The sequence below is a fragment of the Musca domestica genome, unplaced genomic scaffold, assembly GCF_030504385.1.
Source record: "Musca domestica strain aabys unplaced genomic scaffold, Musca_domestica.polishedcontigs.V.1.1 48, whole genome shotgun sequence".
NCBI lineage: Eukaryota > Metazoa > Arthropoda > Insecta > Diptera > Muscidae > Musca > Musca domestica.
This window is the reverse complement of record NW_026712340.1, coordinates 1,750,736-1,771,619: the sequence shown is the minus strand read 5'-3', so window position 1 is coordinate 1,771,619 and position 20,884 is coordinate 1,750,736. Positions and strand designations below refer to the sequence as shown.

General features: G+C 32.6%; 1 protein-coding gene across 4 annotated transcripts in view; it reads left to right on the top strand.

Moving 5' to 3' along the window:
• Positions 1-20,884, top strand: part of LOC101896043 (uncharacterized) — a 37,071-nt gene that overhangs the window by 10,533 nt on the left and 5,654 nt on the right. The window contains exon 1 of one of the 4 annotated variants that reach the window (XM_005175983.4): positions 174-352. The exons of 2 other annotated variants lie outside the window; for them this stretch is intronic. In XM_005175983.4, the coding sequence (XP_005176040.1) occupies positions 345-352 (8 nt within the window). In that variant the 5' untranslated portion in view covers positions 174-344. Of the gene's footprint in view, positions 1-173; positions 353-19,106; positions 19,409-20,884 lie in introns of those variants that run through there. One more of the 4 variants, XM_005175982.4, reaches the window with a different exon arrangement.

Sequence of the window (20,884 nt, the reverse complement as noted above, 5' to 3'; positions counted from 1 at the left end):
CATACATGCGTGTAATATCTGTGTAGGTGAAATTTATTTATTTATTTGTTCAAAATAATTGAAAATGTTTTGAGCAAAAAACCCCACATCGTCATTGTCGGACTTCTTTGTTGTTATTTTGTCTTGAAATATCCAAGTGAATTAACGCAAGGAATTGTTCAACGCTGTGCCAAAAATAAAAAAAAAAATTAAATTGAAAATTTAGTGATCCATAAAACTGAAACTAATTGTGTTCATATTTCTTAATACATATACATAAAAATAAGTAAAAAAAATAAACTTAAAGTATTGACATCATTGACAATTGTTGAAAACGAAAACAACCACAACAAAAATCTCAAGTCATGGATCCGTAAGTGGAATATGAACAAATTGTCGAACAATTCAAGTTCAATTGTGTATTACACTCGACTACGATCGAGATGATATCGAAATAAATATATATTCAAAGGAAACTACTCCAAAAAAATGTGATAGGGTTATTTAATCGAAAATTTATATTATATGAAGTTTTCATTCATTTGGGGTTGACACTCCTCTGGCAAAAATACAATGCGAATATAATTGAAATATTAAATAAAATAAAAATATTATAATTATAAAACTAATAGCACATTTACATATAAATGGGTTAACCTACTGGATTTGGATTAAAGTTGTCATATCCATTTATTATACTTCAAATAAATCCTCTTAAAGTAGGTTAACCCTACAAAAAGTTCTAACGTAAACATGGCATAAGAAGGTCAAGTCATGTAATCATATGTTTACAATTTTTTCAAATTTATACATTTGACAACATCGCATTGTCAAAATTTATATTCAGAAATCAGAGATGGGAACTGTTTTTTATGCCTTAAAAGTTGACAAGGTTAATTACAGAAAATGCAGAACTGGGAATGCTAATTTGAAATGAGTGACCTTTATTTGATTATACCTTGGGTGGCCTCCTTGTAAAAGTAGGGTGAACATGTATAAATTATGGGCCGAAATTGAACTAAGTCAACCTAAAACTCCTCCTTTATTTATCCATTGTACAGGGAGAGATAAAAAAATGCAAAACAAAGTCAAACGCCACAATTTCTAATTTTTTTTAACTTTATTGAATGAAAACAAAAAAAAAGTTGGAAATAGCATCAAATTTTAGAATAAGTTTAGATTTGTTCGAATTGGTTAACTTTGGCACGAATTATAATCTTCAAACAGCCACGCTGCCCGAATATTGCTCTGTGGTATTTTGGCCCATTCCCGGCGAAGCGCTTGCTTGAGCTGATCCACACTTTGGTATTTTTTAGTGCCAACCTTGCTTTCCAAAACACTACAGACACAACGGATTGGTATACGGAGATTGGAGATGGTGGCCATTGCGCGCTGGAAATAAAGCGAGGAACCACATTTTGTAACCATTCTTGGATGACGCGTGCTGAGTCCTGGAATGTTCAAGGTCTGCGGCCAAAATGTTTGCGTGCCAAGGCTTTAGTACACCCCCAGAATATTTTCGCGATAATATTCGGAATTTATTCTGATGGCACGGTCGATTAATACGAGCGGAGAGCTACTATTGGCTGTTATGGCGGCTCACAATGTCACCATGGCCGGCGCTTGAGTTCTGGTGGCCAACCCAAGGTGCACATTTTCAGCTGACCTCTTTGCCAAGCAAACACGATCATTTTGTTTGTTCACAAACTGCTGGACAACGAATGTTTTCTCATCGGAGAAAACCAAATTCTGCAGTTCACCACTTTCGGCCAAGCGAAGCAACTCTTTAGCTCTTTTGAGTCTATTTTTTTCAATTGCGGTGTAAGTTTTTGCAATTTCAATGGCTTTACCTCGAGCTCATTTTTCAATTTTGCCGAATGGAATATTGCGATATGTTCAGCCATTTTTCGGCTACTGTGACACGGGTTTCGATCAAGTCGCTTCTTTACTTTTCGAACCATTTCTGCTGATATTGCCGTTTTCTTTCGTTCACTTCCCAGTATCACGGTAACGAGCGATGGTAGGAGACACAAAAGATTTATTCACATTTAAATACTGGATTGTTCTAAAGATAGCCGCTTGTGGTTTACCAGCGAAAAATATAAAGAAATCACACTATAACGCTTGAATTCCATCACGAAGATTCTCATCAACGTATTTTTTCACATATTATGATTCAATTATATTTTGTCCGATGAAAATAAGCCTTTCTGTGATCGAAAAAATTACGTACCTTCTTATTCATGTATTTCACAACCGAAATGTCGTTCATGTATCACACGCTATGTGCAACTTCTACATATGGAAAATTTGACATTACATATCTAAAAACCATTGGTACAATTATTAGCCATGGTACAATTACAAAGGTAATCTCTTGCTATCCATACGATTACAATTTTTTTCTTTTATGTTCCTTTATTGTCAAATTTATATTTTGTAGTTCTTCCTTAAATATGGGCGTACGCTGGAAATAGTTTTTCATTAATTTAAGACCGAATATTTTGTTATATTCACACCTTTTAGGAGTGTATAAAAATCAAGTAAGAATATAATCTAAAACAGAAATGTAAAACATTAGTCTGATAAATCATGTAAGACTTAATTATGGAAAGGTTGAATAAAACCAAACCAAAGGAAAAGTATGAAGACAATATCACGACTTGTTTGCTACAATACAGGTAAAAGATTCTCATCTCCGATTTTTAGTCGAATTGACATTAAATGCGTAACAAGAAATTGTCAGTGTAAGCGTTCTTTTCAGTGCATAATTCATATAGAAGATATTGTCAAAATTTTGGCAACATTTGTCAGCTGATAATTCTGCGGATTTGATCCTTAAAGGCGAACCTAAACTAAAACCTCATTTGAAGTCTACACAAGAACTAAAGAAGAAAATACATAAAACGCTTTTTTTGACTGTCTTAAGTCATCGGCTGGCTTTTTTGTAGAGGATCAAACGAGCTTTAGGTTGATTTAATTCGATTTTGGCCCTACGCACCTTTGTTCTTTTCCGAAGAAGCCAGCCGATGACTTAAGCCAGTCAAAAAAGCGTTTTACGTATTCTCACTCTAACATCACCGAAAACGTTTCCTAAAGATAGAGGGTTTGTAAAAGCTGCCACTCGCCATACGAAAGTATTTTAGATATGACAATAGATTTTATTTGAAAAATGACAAGATCGAGTTCGTCAGAAAAGGGTTGCCATATTCAATTAAGCTATTTAGTTTACCTTTATTTATTTGCCATGAATAGAGCCTTATTAAAAAAATGTTGAATCCTAGTTGATAAAGTCTCGATCCAAATCCTTCTAACATTTCCCGTACATCAGATCGAAATTAGGTGGATTATGTTTTTCTCTTTTAAAGTTATTATCTAAATGACACCCAATTATTTTCCAATATAGAGTTGACCCAAATTATTATACCGCCATCCATCATCATCATTGCTCATACAGCGTTTATCATGTCAATTAAATTGAATTATTCTTTTTTTGTTGCCATACTTTTCAATTATCTTTTCGTTACTAATTGTGTCAATAAGAATTTTATTGTTTGCCTCATTTTTGCATTCAAGTTTTTTTATTTGTTATTTTTTTGTTTTTGTTTCTATTTATCCCAAGCGGTAACAAGTACTTTTGCTGACTGGCTGGCTGGCTCGCCGGCTGCCCGTTTTGATGGCTATGTAATCATCATTTGTCAAAGTCGCCTCCATCAATTGTCGAACCATATGAAGTTGTGTGTGCGTTTTTTGTAATAATAGTAAATATTTATTAAAATGATTATTATTTTATTAGTTTTCTTTACGTTATGTGCAATTATTCGCATCCGCACTTTAGGGACTTATTGGTATAGTTGTAATTTAATTATTATTTATCCTAGTGTTTTTTGTTTCAAAGGTGAGAATACATAAAATGGTTTTGTGACTGGCTTAAGTCGTCGGCTGGCTTTTTCGGAAAAGACCAAAGGAGCCTAGGTCAAAATCGAACTAAGTAAACCTACATCTCCTTTGTTCCTCTACGGAAAAGCCAGTCGATGACTTAAGCCAGTCAAAAAAACGTTTTATGTATTCTCACCTTAATTTTGTTAACTGGAAATCCTATGGGTTACCAATTTCATTAGGACATAGTAGAACGTGGTTATACTGAGTTCGTTGCAATTGGGCCTCAATTCCCTTTTGTGAAAATATAGAATGTAAACTTTTATAAAATAGAGAAACGTCAAATACAAAATTTTATAAAGAAAATAATTTTCAATTCATGTTTCCATAGAAAACGAATTCAGCCGCTGGATTTATAATCTGCCATATATTCTAATTTATATCCTACAACCTAAAGTCTATTAATGGTTCTATCTGCTCTCGATTTTATTAAACAATTGAAGGTTGTTCTATTTTTGTATATTATACATTCATCATTCTGTTGTTATTCTCTATTTGTAATTGAAAATAATTATTTTATTGGTTTTCATTCGTTTCAATTCATTTGTGGCAAATATCAAAGTTTAATTGACAGTGTGATCGAATTTATAGGACATGGCCGTCAATAAATGTTAATTCTTTGCAAAATAACAATGACAATGAACAAATTGAATGTGGGAATTTTATGGTTGTAATGAAAAGTTCGGAGAATATTCAATTCAAATTCAAAAATTAATTTTAGATAGGAAACTTTCGGCAGGTACAGCTTTAAGTAAAAATGTTTCTTGAGGTATTTTAATAATGATACAAATGGGTCATTATCGGGGAATTGCCTTCTTAAATTAGAGAATGTTTTTTTTTTATAGAGTTTTAGCGGTATTTCCATATATATATTGTTTATTTTTATTAACCAACTTAAAATCAGACTTTGCTTGATTTAAGAAGAGTTGCCATCCATTTCAATACTTGTTTCGTTTTTGTCAATTCCATTGTGTATACGCCACATAAAATCCACTAGATTTCAGATTTGACATTTACGCAATGGAATTGACATTTGAATTCTATTGTACTTATTATATGTAATTATGGTTGTAGCTAACATAAATTCCTATTTTTTAAGTAAAAATTATTGAAGATATATTCTCGTATCAGCAAAGACACAAAAACTTTTTGCTATAGATATTTTCCAGAATCTTCAATGTAATGTTATATTTTACTATTTTTACAATTCTTATTTAAATTTGAGCCATGGTAGAAAAATACAGGTAGATGCATCAACGCTTGGGAACATTGATATGTCAAAAAAATTTTAAATGTTCTTTCAAATATAAGTAGATTTTTTTAGGTTTTTTATACAACGTCATTCGGAGGTTATTATAATTCGCGCTTTTCAACAATTTTTACAAATTTAAGTAATTTTTCATTCAACATTTTCACTTCCAAAATTAGTTTGATAGTTCATTGCCTAAGCAGCTGTGTCGACGTGTCTACCTATATGCTTCTACCATGATTTGAGCGCATTTTGCTTTTGAAGGATTGCCACCTGGTTGTGACAAGTTTATACCATGTTCGCACGACTCGTGATTGAATGACATATGTACATTCATAATTATGTGTATCAACAAAAAAAGCAGTAAGGTCGGCCGGGCCGAATTTTAAATGCTTTCCACCATTTGAAACGAATTTGAAATTTTTCAAAAAAAAAAATTAAATCAGTTAAAAATTCTGTTATAATCTTAAAAATACCGAATACAGCCGAAATTTGAAAAAATCCGGTGAATAATGTAGCTAAAATCATCAAAATACCGAATACAGGGAGAACCGCTACATCGGGGCTATACAAAGACCTGGACCTGCATACACGATTTTTAGTCACAGGCTGTAGTATTTATTAGGAACTATTAGGAGGCTACCTTTGTATGTAGGTTATACTATATCGTGGACCTATGTAGACATTTCTCTTTTAGGTAGGAAAGTGCTTAGAAAGAACTTCTAGTATGGATTTTTAGACAATTCCATTGAAAAATGTAGCTAAAATCATCAAAATATCGAATATAGGAATGTACCGTTATATGGGGGTATACGATATCGTGAACCTATATAGACAATACTTTTTCAGGGGATAAAAGTACTCAGAAGTAACTTCTTTAGTGGAGTTTCAGAAAATTTTATTGAAAATTTTGGCTACAATCATCAAAATACCGAATATAGGGTGTTACCGTTATATGACGGCTATACGATATGGTGGACCAACATTGGTCAAAATCGAAGATCGATCGATTTTTATTGAAGACACAAACTGAACGTTTTAAAAATTGAATTTTCTTTTCGATTACGTGCAAATACATAGAATGTTTTTTTTACTGGCTTAAGTCGCTTTAGGTTGTCTTAAGCACTTATTTGGCTTAAGTTATCTGCTGGCTTTCTCGTAGAGGAACAAAGAAGTTTTAGGTTGACTTAGTTCGATTTTGGCCCCAGGCTCCTTTTTTTCATTTTCGAAGAAGCCAGCCGATGACTTGAGACAGCCAAATAAGCGCTTTATGTATTCCCCCCTTTAGTTCTATACCGGTCCATAATCTATACTTGCTCAGCATACGCTTCTTTGTTCTTTTACGAAGAAGCATCGATTGGCTTAAATCAGTAAAAAACTTGTTAATTTGTGTTCTCACCTTAATAGCATCAATTTATGGTGCATAGCAGCTTGGCATCATGGCGACGCATATTGATGTCAAATTATAAGGGGAAACGACGACAGGATTCGAGTGCGGTTCTGGCATCCCTTTGTGATATGCCACAAAATATGTCATGCGAAGACTTCAAATTGCTTATGTACCAACTCCTTTAAAGATGATCAGTGTTGACAGTTCACTTCTTTTGCTGCCTTTTCCATTTTATAAAGTAAAGGAACAAAACAAGTGAATTTTGTATACTCATATCAAACAAATTTAACTCACCATTGCACAGTGGTAGAGATCGTATGGGAACAGCGGCCAAAAATACTTTCAGTGCAGATATCAATATGAATCTTTGGTTATGGTACCTTGATGGGATAAATATAAAAATGTGACAAAATGGATATGGTCGATGCATGTTTTGGCATGGTCCCCTTGCAACGTACCTCCCGAATAAGGGTTATTTGCCCAATTCTTGTCACATTTCTACACCAGATTGTAATGTTATTTGACATTTTACGTTCTAAGGAGCTAAAAAATAATCTTACTGAAAATTATTTGGAACAGCCCGCCATCAGGTAAAGTCCCTTGTAAGGTACCTCCAAAAATAGAAACATTTTTTATACAAATCAAGTCCAAATTTGATTATTTTTTGTAAACAAAATAAAATAACAATTTAATGTAAAATTAAATCAAAGATAAATTTTGCACAAATAATTAGTTTGACTTAAGGCCCAATTGAAATTGGATATAACCGGTCAAAATGTAGGTATAGCTCCCATATATATTCATCCAATTTGCCGTATATTGTGCACCAAACTTGTAATATCAGCCCAAATAGTATGGAATATACGTACGACCAAATGGGACCTAAAATAAGTATGCCAAATTTGATGGAAATCGGTTCAGATATATATATATAGCTCCTATATGTATTGTTCATCCGATTTGTTATTTTTGTCCTCCGCAGACGTAATATGTACTCTGTGACAACGATATTTGGGGAAATATATCAAATATAACTCAAAAATACCCTTTCTAAATTTTATCGAGATCTGTTAATATTTGGACATGGCTCAAATATATATCTTGGTCCGATTGGTCTGTTCCAGGACTGCAAGAGAAAAACGTTTCTACCACGAAATCCGACTTTTCCTTTTTGATATTGAAAAATGCAAAACTAGTAGATTCTTGCAGGCACTGGAACAAAGCATATGTGTACCAGAGGGCTGCAATGAGTATGATCGAGTAGGCTTGATTACACACACTGGAAATACAATCAAACTCAATCAGTCGGTCAAATGTAACATGTTCATTCGAGTTGCTCAAGCCAAACGAAAAAGTTGTGATCGAACATGTATTGATCGAAGTTTTGTGTTCGCAATCAAACAGCTCACATGAATGTTTTGTTTACGAACTAATGTTGAACAATACATACCGAAACGATCATCTCGGATGAGTATGATCGGTTTGATTTTTTTTTGAAGGGTGAGTGATTTGATTCGATTAAATACGAAAGATCGAATCTGAGCGTAATCATGTATTGTAATTTTGGTATGGTTATCAGTACTAGAAGCAGTACCCATTGAAGAAATCGAAACAAATGGTATTTATTAAATAACGATTTTTTATTTCATTTGGGCTTATAGTATACCAGACTTCAGTGGCTTATTTCATTATTTCTAAAAAAATAACAAAAAATCAGACTTCAGTCACTTATTTGTAAAAAAGGAAAACGTTTTTTCAAAAAAAAAAAAAAATAATAATAATAATAATAACAAAAAATATATTTCAGTTGCTTATTTCTACAAAAGGAACATATATCAGTCTTCAGTATTTAGTTGCAATTTTTGTTAAAAGAATTTAAAAACATTAAACTGTCAACAGCTCTCGGCCCAATACTGTTCCTTTTCTCTGTAATATAGTTCGTCAAAATTACCTTCGCAGGCTTATTTGGATGAATAAACAATGACGCTGAGCGAACTCGATTCAAAGAAAACAATCACGGTTGTGATTGCTCATTTACATTCATGTGTTCGATCAACTCATGTTGCTGAACACATCAAACCGTCTCGAACACTCATATTTGATTGGAAGTGATGTGATTCAAACTGAGCGTTCGATTCGATCCGATCCGAAAATGGTCAATTCATTCAGATCAAACCAAACGACTGCATCAACAAAAATCATGTAAGAAACCGAGTGTAGTTGAATTTTTGCATACTCGTTGCAGCCCTCTGATGTGTACATACAGCGATTTTTAACTGTCAGAAGTCATCCGCTGGTTTTTTATTTAAAAAATGAAGGAATTTTGGGGAGACATAGCTTATAATTTTCAACCGATGACTTTTGAACTCAAAAATGCTCTTATGTATTTACACCTTAGATATGATTCTAAGGGTTCCTTGTTTCGATATTTAAGTGTTGGTATGGTGCAATAAGGAGGTAGAACAGCTTCGTAAAACTACAGAAATGCAGCTCTGAGGCTATGCCCGCTTTCTGTCAGCCTCATTCAAAATTATATACAACTTCTTATTTTAATTTGTTCATATTATCCCTCGAAAAATGAATGAAATCTCTGGATTCTCTCAAAAATATGATCCAAACCATGGTACAATGATATCAAGGTAGGGCTATGATACCATATGATTTAAATTTTTTTATTTTCTTGGCCTAATATGTCATCTTTTTTTGTTTATGTATGTGTTTTCTTTTCAATAAACAAAAAATTGTTCAGAAAACATTCAAATTCGGGTGTTTTCAAAATGTTCATTTCAACGCATGCATCGACAAAATCTAGAGTTTTTGTAGCGAAATAATCCTTTAGAGATATATAGTACATGATTTTGAAAAGAAGTGTTGACCTTTCATTCAGTTATCGCGGTTTTCAATTATTTATTCAAAATAAATGCAACAAGTTGTTTGATTTTTTATTGTTTTGATACTAATTCTGACATTACAAGCCAAACAGGTAGACCTCTATACTTGCAATTTTTTCAAAGTTGACCTACCTTCTCTTCATTGTACCATGATCCAAACTGTTCAATCTCTCAAATTCATGGCTAAACTGGTAAATAGCATTAATGCGCGAGCCGCAATGTACATGTCTTCTAATCATTGGCTTTTTTTTATTTTTCAAATCAATAATTACATAGGGTAAGTGTACCAGTAGTCGGCACTTTTAGGATTTTCGCGTTTTTAAACGCTCACCATTCAGAGGGGAACATTTCAATTATTACAAAGTTAATTTATTCAGATTCGAAATTTTGTATAGTTTTTGCAATAATAAATAAAGTTCTAATAACTTTTTATTAAATTTCACAAATTTGTAGTTTTATTAAAACAATGCTTTTTTGCCAGTAGTCGGCACCACTTGCCAATTGTCGGTATGGCATTTTCCAACAGTCGGCATACCAATTTTTTTGTAAGAATAATTAATAATTATAATAAATTCATTCATTAAAATATAATATTTTTGTTTAGTTAAACTGATTCGACGTCTTTATTGTACTTTTCTTAAGAATATGAATTGTTGAGGACCTTCACAGACAAAAATGTAATTTTTATTAGAATAATTCATCTTTTCTTAGCGAAATTGTGCACAAAGATAGCTGACAATTATATTTGAAATAAACAAAATATATTTAGTTATAATAGTTTCATTTATTTGGGCTTATAAATAAAAAGTGCCGACTACTGGGACATGCCGAACTTAGGCACACTTACCCTACACAGAATTGGCAGAAGTTGGGCACACTTAGAAAAATATTTTAATCAGCTGGTAGCTCTACTTTACCTTTTTCTTGTACCATGAGTGTTGGTAACTTATTTTTCAACTTAAATGTAGGTTTGAATCTGCTACTTATAATTACTACTCCCATTGAGCATAAAACCTCGGATACTACTCAAAACAAACAACATTTGTAACTCATTCCAAATTTTACTCAATATCCAAACACGTATGTATGTATGCATGCGTTTGTATCTGAATATCTCAAAGTGAAACTCTCATTATCTCTTCTACTCTCTATCTCAGTAAATGGACTCACACACACACATATACTTTCCAAACAAACATTCACCATCATAATTGACATTGTGTTTGATTGTCTCTCTCTTATTGTTTGTAGCCTGACCACACTGACTGACTAACAAACTGGCTGTTGTAAACAAGAATCCAATGTTTATTTTTTATTTTTTGTTTGGTACGAAAAAACAAAATGTGTGCAAAAAAACCGTGATCAGAGTTTTGGTAGAGAAACAGTGTGTGTTAATAAGAAAGAAATACTGTGAAAGAGAGAGGGAGGGAGAGAGGAGATGTGGTGGCTTGGGGAAAAGTTTACCGCATATACAACTGATCACTACTCGAGTGCGTGACGATCACGTTGCCAGTGAATGAACATGAATGGACGAATGGATGGATGGAGAATTGGTGGCTATGCTTGTTTTTGGGGTCGTTTGGCATTGTTGTTACGGTTGCTGCAGCATTTTGTTAGTAGTTGCTGGGCTATCTGGCTTGCCAGCAGTCAATTGTTTACATGTTAGTGTTGTTACTGTTCTTCTTCTTTTTCGCTAGTTGAATTTTATGTTATTTTTTTGTTTTGATGATTCTGTCCATGCTTTCATCTTGATTGCCTTGAGTTTAAGTTCTGTTTTTGTATTTTTATGGTGACTTTTGAAAGAGTTTTTCATAAAAAAGCACATGCAATAATGTCTATGGGAGTCAAGCCATAATTAGTTGCATTACGTCTAAAATCTACATCTTAAGTGGGACCAAGGAGTTCTATCCACATAAAATATTTTCAATGGGAACGCCGATGTCATTGATTATTACTATTTTTGATTTCGAAAGAGTTTTTGGACACGAAACAGTGAAAATAATAACATAAGAAACGCAAGGATGAACTCAAGTCAGAATTAGAAGTTAAACCTAGGTCTTTTTAAGGATTTTTTTAAAGGAAGCGTCATTTTTGTTTTCAGGATATGGGGACATTTTGGCAAGCTTAAGGTGAGAATACATACAAAGCTTTTTTGACTGGATTAAGTCATCAGCTGGCTTCTTCGCGGAGGAACAAAGGAGCTTTAGGTTAGCTTAGTTCAATTTCAGCCGATAATTTATACTTGTTAACCCTATACTCATTTGTTATTTTCCGAAGAAGCCAACCAATGACTTAAACCAGTCAAAAAAGCGTTTTATGTATTCTCACCTTTAGTATTCTTATACAAAATGTTAAAGACCTTGCATCGTCACTTTGTCTGTCACTCAGTTTAGGAACACATTTCCAAACTCCCAACACACAATATTGACCAAACGTAGCAAGTTTATTTTCATTTTATTCACTGAAAAAAACTAATTCACTATTTGGCGCCCAATAGTTTACACATCAGTTTGATACTCTCTTTATCATGGTTCCACCAAATTAAGAAGATTCGCTCTAATAAAGTCTTTACTTGTACAAATAAACCGTTATTTGTAACCCTATACTGTGTACACCCATTCGGAATCGATATCACATCAAAGGCCGGTTGATTTAATTAGTTGTTTATTAAATAAATTAATTAATTCACAAGTAATGTTCCTATGAGTGTGTGTGAATATAAATAGATACACATAAACATGTTTATTACATTTAGGGGGCGCGTGTTACGAAGTTATATTCCTAGTCCCCGTGGTCTACGTGACCAACATTCATTGTTGATCCACCACGCCACACTTCAGATCATTGGACCCATATCATGTTTATAATTTTGCGCTGTGACGTTTGACACACTTCATATTGTTTTGTGTATTTGGGTGTGTGCGTGTTCTTTAGACGCCAGTAGGGGAACTAATCTTGTTTTAAATATGATTTTATGAAATTAAAGCACAGTGGGGGAGAAATTTAAAACTGTTTCTTTTTTCTTTCTATTTCTGTTAAAAGAAATGCTATTCAATTGACTAGTACTTGATTTGGTCCATTAGTGTTAGGTATTATTCGAAAAAGCCTGATTACTGCTCTTGTAGATTTATCTGACACCTTTTGGACGTGGGGTGAAATGAGAGTCTTCTGTCCACAAGAATTTGCGTCATTTCAAGGTGTTGCTTAAGCTGCTATATACATGAGTAAAGTACATATGTACTTTTTCGATCACAGCGAGCCCTATTTAAATAGAAAAAATATAATATAAGCAAAAGTGTTATTTGTTTGTTGTGTGAAAATGTATAATATTAAATTTACGGTAAAAATTGATCCACAGAGTATTACATTTTTTTTTTTTTGAAAACGCAATATAATCACAATGCAACCATGTGTGATAGCAAGAGTTACGAGTCATATGTAAAATGGAAATTTTGACATACACACGGAAATACACGTGGATAATAAAAGTGACAGCACATATTAATACCCTTAACATCTAATAGCAGTATTACTTCGATTTCATGTCCGTCTGTTAAAGTATGATAACATACACAAAACTGGTGGATTACATCTGTCAATGCCATTGCGTACATGCTTTTATATCCGAATTTTTATGTTGGTAACAAATTTAAACAAAGTCAAGCGCCATAATTTTAATTTTTTTTTAATTTAATTGAATGAAAGCAAAAACTGTCGGAAATAGCATCACAATTTTAGAATAAGTTTAGATTTGTTAGAATTGCGGTATTTTGGCCCATTTCCGGCGAAGCACTTGCTTGAGGTGATCGACACTTTGGTATTTTTTAGTGCCAACCTTGCTTTCAAATATGCACCAGACACAATAGTCCAACGGATTGGTCCCCGGAGATTTTGGTGGCCATTGTGCGCTGGAAATGAAGCGAGGAACCACATTTTGTAACCATTCTTGTGTGGCACGTGCTGAGTGCGATAGTGCTGATTCCTGTTGGAATGTTCAAGGCCTGTGGCCAAAATGTTTGCGTGCTAAAGACTTTAATACACCCTCCAGAATATTTTCGCGATAATATTCGGCATTTAGATGCCATGGTCGATTAATACGAGCGGAGAGCGACCATCGGATGTTATGGCGGCCCGCACCATCACCATGGCCGCCGCTTGAGTTCTGGTGGCCAACCGAAGGTACATATTTTCAGCTGACCTCTTTGGCAAGTAAACACAATCATTTTGTTTCTTTACAAACTGCTGGATAACGATTTATTTCTCATCGGTGAAAGCCAAATTCGGCAGTTCACCACTTTCGGCCAAGCGAAGCAAATCTTTAGCTCTTTTGAGTTTATTTTCTTTCCGTTGCGGTGTAAGTTCTTGCACTTTTTGGAATTTTAATGACTTTACCCTGAGCTCATTTTTCAATATTTCCGAATGGAATATTGCGATATGTTCAGCTCACGAGCCATTTTTCGCAGTTGCCGCGGTTTCAATATTCTTTACTTTTCGAACCATTTCTGCTGATGTTCTGTTGTTTTCTTCCGTCCACTTCATTGATGTCGGGCTACGCTACCAGTATCACGAGCGTAAGGAGCGATGGTACGAAACACAAAAGATTTATTCACATTTAAATGCTGGATTGCTCTAACGATAGCCACTTGAATTCCATCACGAATAACTTCTTTTCTGAAAAATTCTCACCAAAATGTTTTTGTACGCTTGTAAACAATATAATGAGCTGTCACTGGTATAATTTTTAAAGCTGTCGGACGAGTGGCTTAGAAATGACAGTAGTCCGAAGTTAGTTGTAGTTGCCCACTTCAATACTAATACTCAAATTTAAGCTCATGTTTACCCATACGAAATCCAGTGGATTATAAGTATTCATTCCTTTGGGTATGTGTCAAATGGATTTATTTGACGTATAATTTTAGAGTTTACGTATGCGTAATAGGTTTTACTTTTAAAATACGCTAGATTTCCCATATATGTAAACCTATTGTGAGACTGTTCTTCCATCATGGTAGAAGAATACAGGTAGTCGCATCGACACAGTTGCTGGGACAATGAACTGTCAACCCGATTTTGAAATTGAAAATTTTGAATGAAAAATTATTGAAATTTGTAAAAATTGTTGAAAAATGCATGTCATAACAACCCCCGGTTTGCGTCGTATAAGAAAACATATAAAAATCTACTTATTTTTGACATAACATTTTAAAAAATTTGACATATCAATCATGGTAGAAAAATACAGGTAGATGCATCAACGCTTGGGAACATTGAAATGTCAAAAATTTTGAAATGCTTTTTCAAAAATAAGTAGATTTTGACATGTTTTCTTATACGATACCAATCGGAGATTCTTATGATATTCGTTTTCAAACAACAATTTTTACGAATTTGAATAACTTTTCATTCAAAATTTTCAATTTCAAATTTAGTTTGACAGTTCATTGTCCCAGCAGCTGTGTCGATGCGACTAGCTGTATTCTTCTACCATGATATCAATGTTCCCAAGCGTTGATGTATCTACATGTATTCTTCTATCATGTCTTTCATATTTATTTAGAGCAACTATTTCCCCCACTGTGCTTGCGGTTCAGATTATATACGCAGTTCTTTTCAAATTTTTTTCGTTTTGTTTGGATTGTGTTTTTGTTGTTGTATACAGTTTTGTTTTGGTTTTATATTTAATTTAATGTTTTCACATAATTTTTTGTTTGTTTTCGTCATAATTTCCATGTTTTTTTTTTCAACAACAACGATATTGCAAATTCGAAAAAGGTAAACAAATGGATTAGCTTCATTGAAATGAGCCTATGCCGGTAAACAAAATTTCTAAGTTATGATGTAGAAATGGCATTGGGATGTTGAATGTGACAAATATAAACATTTTATTACACATTTTGTTGATAACTCTCAAGAAAAAAATTTAGTTCACATAAGGTTGAGAAAACGAAATTCTTCTGTGTGGCACGTAGGCTTTTTTCGTGGGTGCATAATCCATGTAAATTTAAAACATGAAAATAGGCATTTTAATAAAAGATTTTTTTATTTTTTAAATTTATATTATGTATTGCCCTGTTTTTCTATTTCCCATTACCGTAATATTCCATAGCCTCTTTCCAGCATCAATAGCACAAATGTATACACATACGAACCTCGCATGAGCAACTTGTTGTATGTATGACATATAAAAATATAATATTTATTTTTATCCAATTTATCAATAGATCGAACTGTTGTCAACGTCTGTCTCTCATTACCAGCGACTTGTTGTGGGTTATTTCAATTGTTTATAATTAAAAGTAGAAACAAAGGAATAACAACAGCAAAATTGTTTATAATTTAAGCTCAAGTGTTGTTGTGTGTGTTTTGTTTTTCTAATTCAAGCACGTGTAAACATTGTATTTGAATAGCGAGGAAAAAAAACAAATCCATCATCATAATTGTCGACATTCAATAATATTTATAATATCTATTAACAACAAATTGAATTTAACCTTAAAAATAAAAATTGTTCTAAGTGCCCGAACAAATATTATTTTTCAATAAAAATAAGATGTTGTTAGAAAAAATATAAAATTATTTTCATAAACTTGTGAAATTTCTAACCAGGAATTGACATAACAGTCGAGGTATTTTTTATAGATCTATGGTTCAGATCTTAAGAATTAGAAACAAATTAATTTTGAGTCCAACCTAGAATCCTGCCGAATTTTCCATTCTAAAATTGCTTTGACAGTTTATAGTACCAACAGCTGTGTCGATGTGACTACCTGCATTATTATATCGTGATTCTAACCATTCACAGGTGTGTCTGGTTACTTTTCCTGCAGGAATTGTCCAGAAACAACTTTCTGAGAGAGTATTATTCTCTTTTGCAAGGAAATTGCGAAAAGTAAACAGATGGCATTCCTGCAGAAGCTTGCAACTAATCAGCTGATTTGTCAAAACAAACCAATTTGTCCCTCATTAAAAGAATTAAAAGAAATAAAATAAAAATATGAGCAATAAAACATAGGTTTGATGAGTTCCTCGGAATCCTTTAAACGTGTTGCTAATGGCGTTTGTCTAAAAATTCTGGAAATAGTTTTTTTTTATTTTCTTATAGCATATTAATATTTGCGTTTTTCACATTTTGTATAGTTGTTCTCCAAAAACAATTAGCCTTGCTAATTCCAAAAAAAAAATAAATATTCAAATTAAAAGTAGAAAAAGAAATAAACAAACAATAGAAAACATCTGATTGAATATCGATGAATTAAAAGAAACAGAGTTGCAAGTGATTGCAAGAAGAAATTTGTCCAGCAAGAATTTGCCAACTCTCACTGAATGAACTGTCAAAATTTCTCTCTCCAACCGCTCTCTTTTGCAGAACTTCCGGGTAACGACTTCCAGTAACAATTTGTAACAATTGTTACAAACTTTAGGGTAACCAGGCACAACTCATGTCTCAAACATGAACCAACATTTGCAAGCAATGTAGCATATTAACCATTTTAGAAGAATACAGATAGTTGCATCCATGGCAGAAGAATACAGGTAGATGCATCAACGCTTGGGAGCATTGATATGTCAAAAAATTTTAAATGTTTTTTTTTTAAATATAAGTAAATTTTTATATGTTTTCTTATACGACGTCATTCGGAGGTTATTATAATTCGTGTTTTTCAACAATGTTTATAAATTTAAATAATTTTTCATTCAAAGTTTTGAATGAAAAAATATTCAAATTTGTAAAAACTGTTGAAAACGCATATCATAACAACCTCCGATTGGTGTCGTATAAGAAAACTTATAAAAGCCTACTTATTTTTGAAAAAAAAATTTAAAATGTTGTCAAAACTGAAATCCAGTGAAAATGTGTTACTATTTAGACCACCGCACCGAGATCTAAGGCTAAAAATAACCATCAGGATTATGATTTTTAGTATCTTCTGAAGAATTCTTTCCACGCTGATGGTCTAAAATAAAGATATTCGCATCTTGAATTCTCGAATAGTTTTATATTATTCGTATACAGTTTTATGGCTGCATGCATGGAAAAAATAAAAACATATCGTGTGAAAGAGCCTTTAGATTGTCGATTACATTGATTATGGTCTCTTCGTATAATTTTTGACAATTTAGGATATTTATTTCTAATTATTTGTACCATTTCCCTACTTTAACGAAAGACAAGACAGCTGATATTAGGCTGGAAATACATAAAGCGCTTATTTGGCTGGCTTAAGTCATCGGCTGGCTTCTTCGTAGATGAACAAAGGAGTTTTAGGTTGACCTAGTTCGATTTTGGCCCTAGGCTCCTTTGTTCATTTCCGAAGAAGCCAGCCAAATAAGCGCTTTATGTATTCCCAGCTTTACTCTTTCAAAGAGTTCCAAAAAATATTATGTATGCAAAATTTAAAAATTATTTTTCTTGGGTCTCTAAGAAATTTAGATTGCATTGTTTAATAATTTTTAATGTCAACAATTATAAGCCTTCGAAAAAAGCTTGACATTCCTTACTGTAATAAAATACAACTCTGAATTAATACAATTTGTGTTGTGTAAACCTTTCACAAAAAGCAAACATGGTAGAAGAATACAGGTAGATGCAGAAACGCTTGGATAAATTGATATGTCAAATTTTGTTAATGTTTTTTTTTTTTTTTTTTTTTTTTTCAAAAATAAGTGACTTTGTATATGTTCTCCTATACGACGCCAATCGGAGGTTGTTTTAATATGCATTTTTTACAAATTTGAATAATTTTTTCAGTTGAAAATTTCAATTCTAAAATTGGTTTGACAGTTCATTGTCCCAATAGCTGTGTCGATGCGACTACCTTTATTCTTCTACCATGAAAACAAATGACAACAATGTCCCGATTAAACCATTCTTTCTTGTTTTTTAGGACACTCTAATATGTCCATTAAAATACGACGCCAGTCACAGCTAGTCTTCTTAGTCTTCCTTATTGTGAGAATAATGAATACAATTATTTTCACATTAAATACGCATGTAGACAATTATAAGTTTTCCGGTTATTAATTATGAATTGTATATATATGGCCGTTTACCCAGTACTGCTGGCAATGACAATTCAAGAGCATTACAAGACATACTATTGAGATGAATCTCTCACACTATCCGTCAATTGCATGTGAAATGACAATATTTTTGTGAGTGTAGGTACAAACGTATTATGTAAAATTCATGTAAATATATAAGATATACATGTGTATGTATGTAAAGATGTTTGTATATTTATCTTTTAAAACAAAACACATGGTTTGTTTACGACTTTGTTTTGTTTTTAAAACGCCCAACGCGTTTCTTGGCTGAAGAAGAAGCATCATTGAGTATTTGATTATTGTTTTCTTATTGTATTCTCCACTCAATTGCTGAGTCGTCTGAACAATAAGCACTCACTCTAAGCTTGCGTAGCATTGACATAGAGAGAGAGAGAGAGAGATTGTTATTTGTTTATGTCATTAAATCGAGTATTTTCTATGCTCGAATCTGTGTGAACGTTTTCACGAGGAAATGTGAGCGTGTGCGTTTGTGTGAGTCAAACAAGTTTTAGCTGTGGAGAAAACTAAAACAAAAGACCCATGTTATGAAGCCCAAACGCTTAGTTGTATTACAGCTACCAAACCGTGAAAGCAAGCTATAAAGGAGAAAAGAAAACAAGTTCTTATTTCCAAAAAAGGAAAAAAGTGAATTATTAATAAAAAATACCAAATTTTTTTTTAACACAAAGAAAGTTTTCATTGAAAAAGAAAAGAGCAGAAAAAAAATTATACGATTTTCTGACAAAATTAAACAAAGAAAAATTTGCCAAAACAAGTTTTTGTGTAAAAGAAATACTTTGCATTACCAATTTCATGAAAGAATTTAAAAAACAATTATAAAACAAAAGGTTTTAAAAAAAAAGTCTGCAACAAAATGCCGGCTGAAATTTGCACACAACATTTCATTGAGCCAAGGTAGGGTTTTGATTTTTAAACAACAACAAAACAATTTAATTTAAGTAAAGTGAATTATTATTTAAGTGAAATTGACTATATTATTTAGCTAAAAATACGTTAAGATTTACGATATCCATTCGATCTCAAGTGTAGCGTATACGTCAAATAATGTCCAGTGCGTTTATTAATCCGATTTACGTGACGTATACGCTATGCAAATGACATTTGAAATCGAGTGGATTTAGTAGTCTAAACGTGCTCTCAATAATTGTAGATTTACTGTTTACCTGATTTAGTAAACCCGGTGGATTTAAATTGTAATTTCCATTGCATATACGTCAAGTCTTAAAAAGATAAACACGGTAAAAGTGCCTAATGTAAACACACTGTAATTACATGATGATGCACATTATCATGGCAGAAGAATACAGGTAAAAGCATCAAAGCTTGAGGGCTCTTAAATGTCAAAATTTGGAAAAGTTTCTTCAAAAATAAATAGATTTGTGAAAGTTTTCCTACATGACGCCAATCGGTGGTTGTTATGATATACCTTTTTTAAGAATTTTTAAAAATTTGAATAATTTTTCATTCAAAATTTTCAAATCCAAAATTGTTTTGACAGTTCATTGTCCCAGCAGCTGTATCGATGCGACTACCTGTATTCTTCTACCATGCACATTATACATTATAAAAATATAAAGTATTGTCAAATTTAAAAAAGAAAAATCTAACAGAACAATCAACAGAAAGGAGTAATATTGTATCTATATCATAGTAGAAGCATAAAAGTTAGTCGTATCGACACAGCTGCTGGGACATTAAACTGTCAAACCAAACTTGGAATTTGAAATATTGAGTGATAAAAAAAACAACCTTCGATTGGCGTCGTATAAGAAAACACAAAAAAATCTTCTTAAATTTGGAAAAACATTTTAAAAATGTTGACATGTCAATGTTCCCAAGCTTTGATGCATCTACCTGTATTCCTCTACCATGATTTTTATTTACGTTTTCATACCATCTAGTTATGTTGCATTTGCTCTGAAATTTAACTGCATATAAAGTAGTTTCCCATCGCAGATTTGTGTATATAAAACAGGTTCTTGAATATATATTTTTTTCATAATGAATCTTAAATAAACGAAACCAAATGTTGCAGGCTTTATAAATCTATTTGACACAATAAATCTACTACAGAGTTGCCTTCTCCCAAATTTCTTCCAAATTAATTTATTTATTTAAAAACATATGAAAATATCTATGTGTATGCGCATATTGCAACCTCGATTGCACGCAACAACCTTTTCAAAAAAAAAAAAAACATTCACTCAATTATCGTAAAATATCTAAATGTGTTCTACTCAGTGTTGTGGCACTTCTATGTTATCTAGACCTTTCCCAACATTGAGTCATATCGGTGTATGAGCGGCGACCTTACATTGATTAGAATATTGAGAAGCCATTACAGACATACATGCACACTTTGAAAGCTAG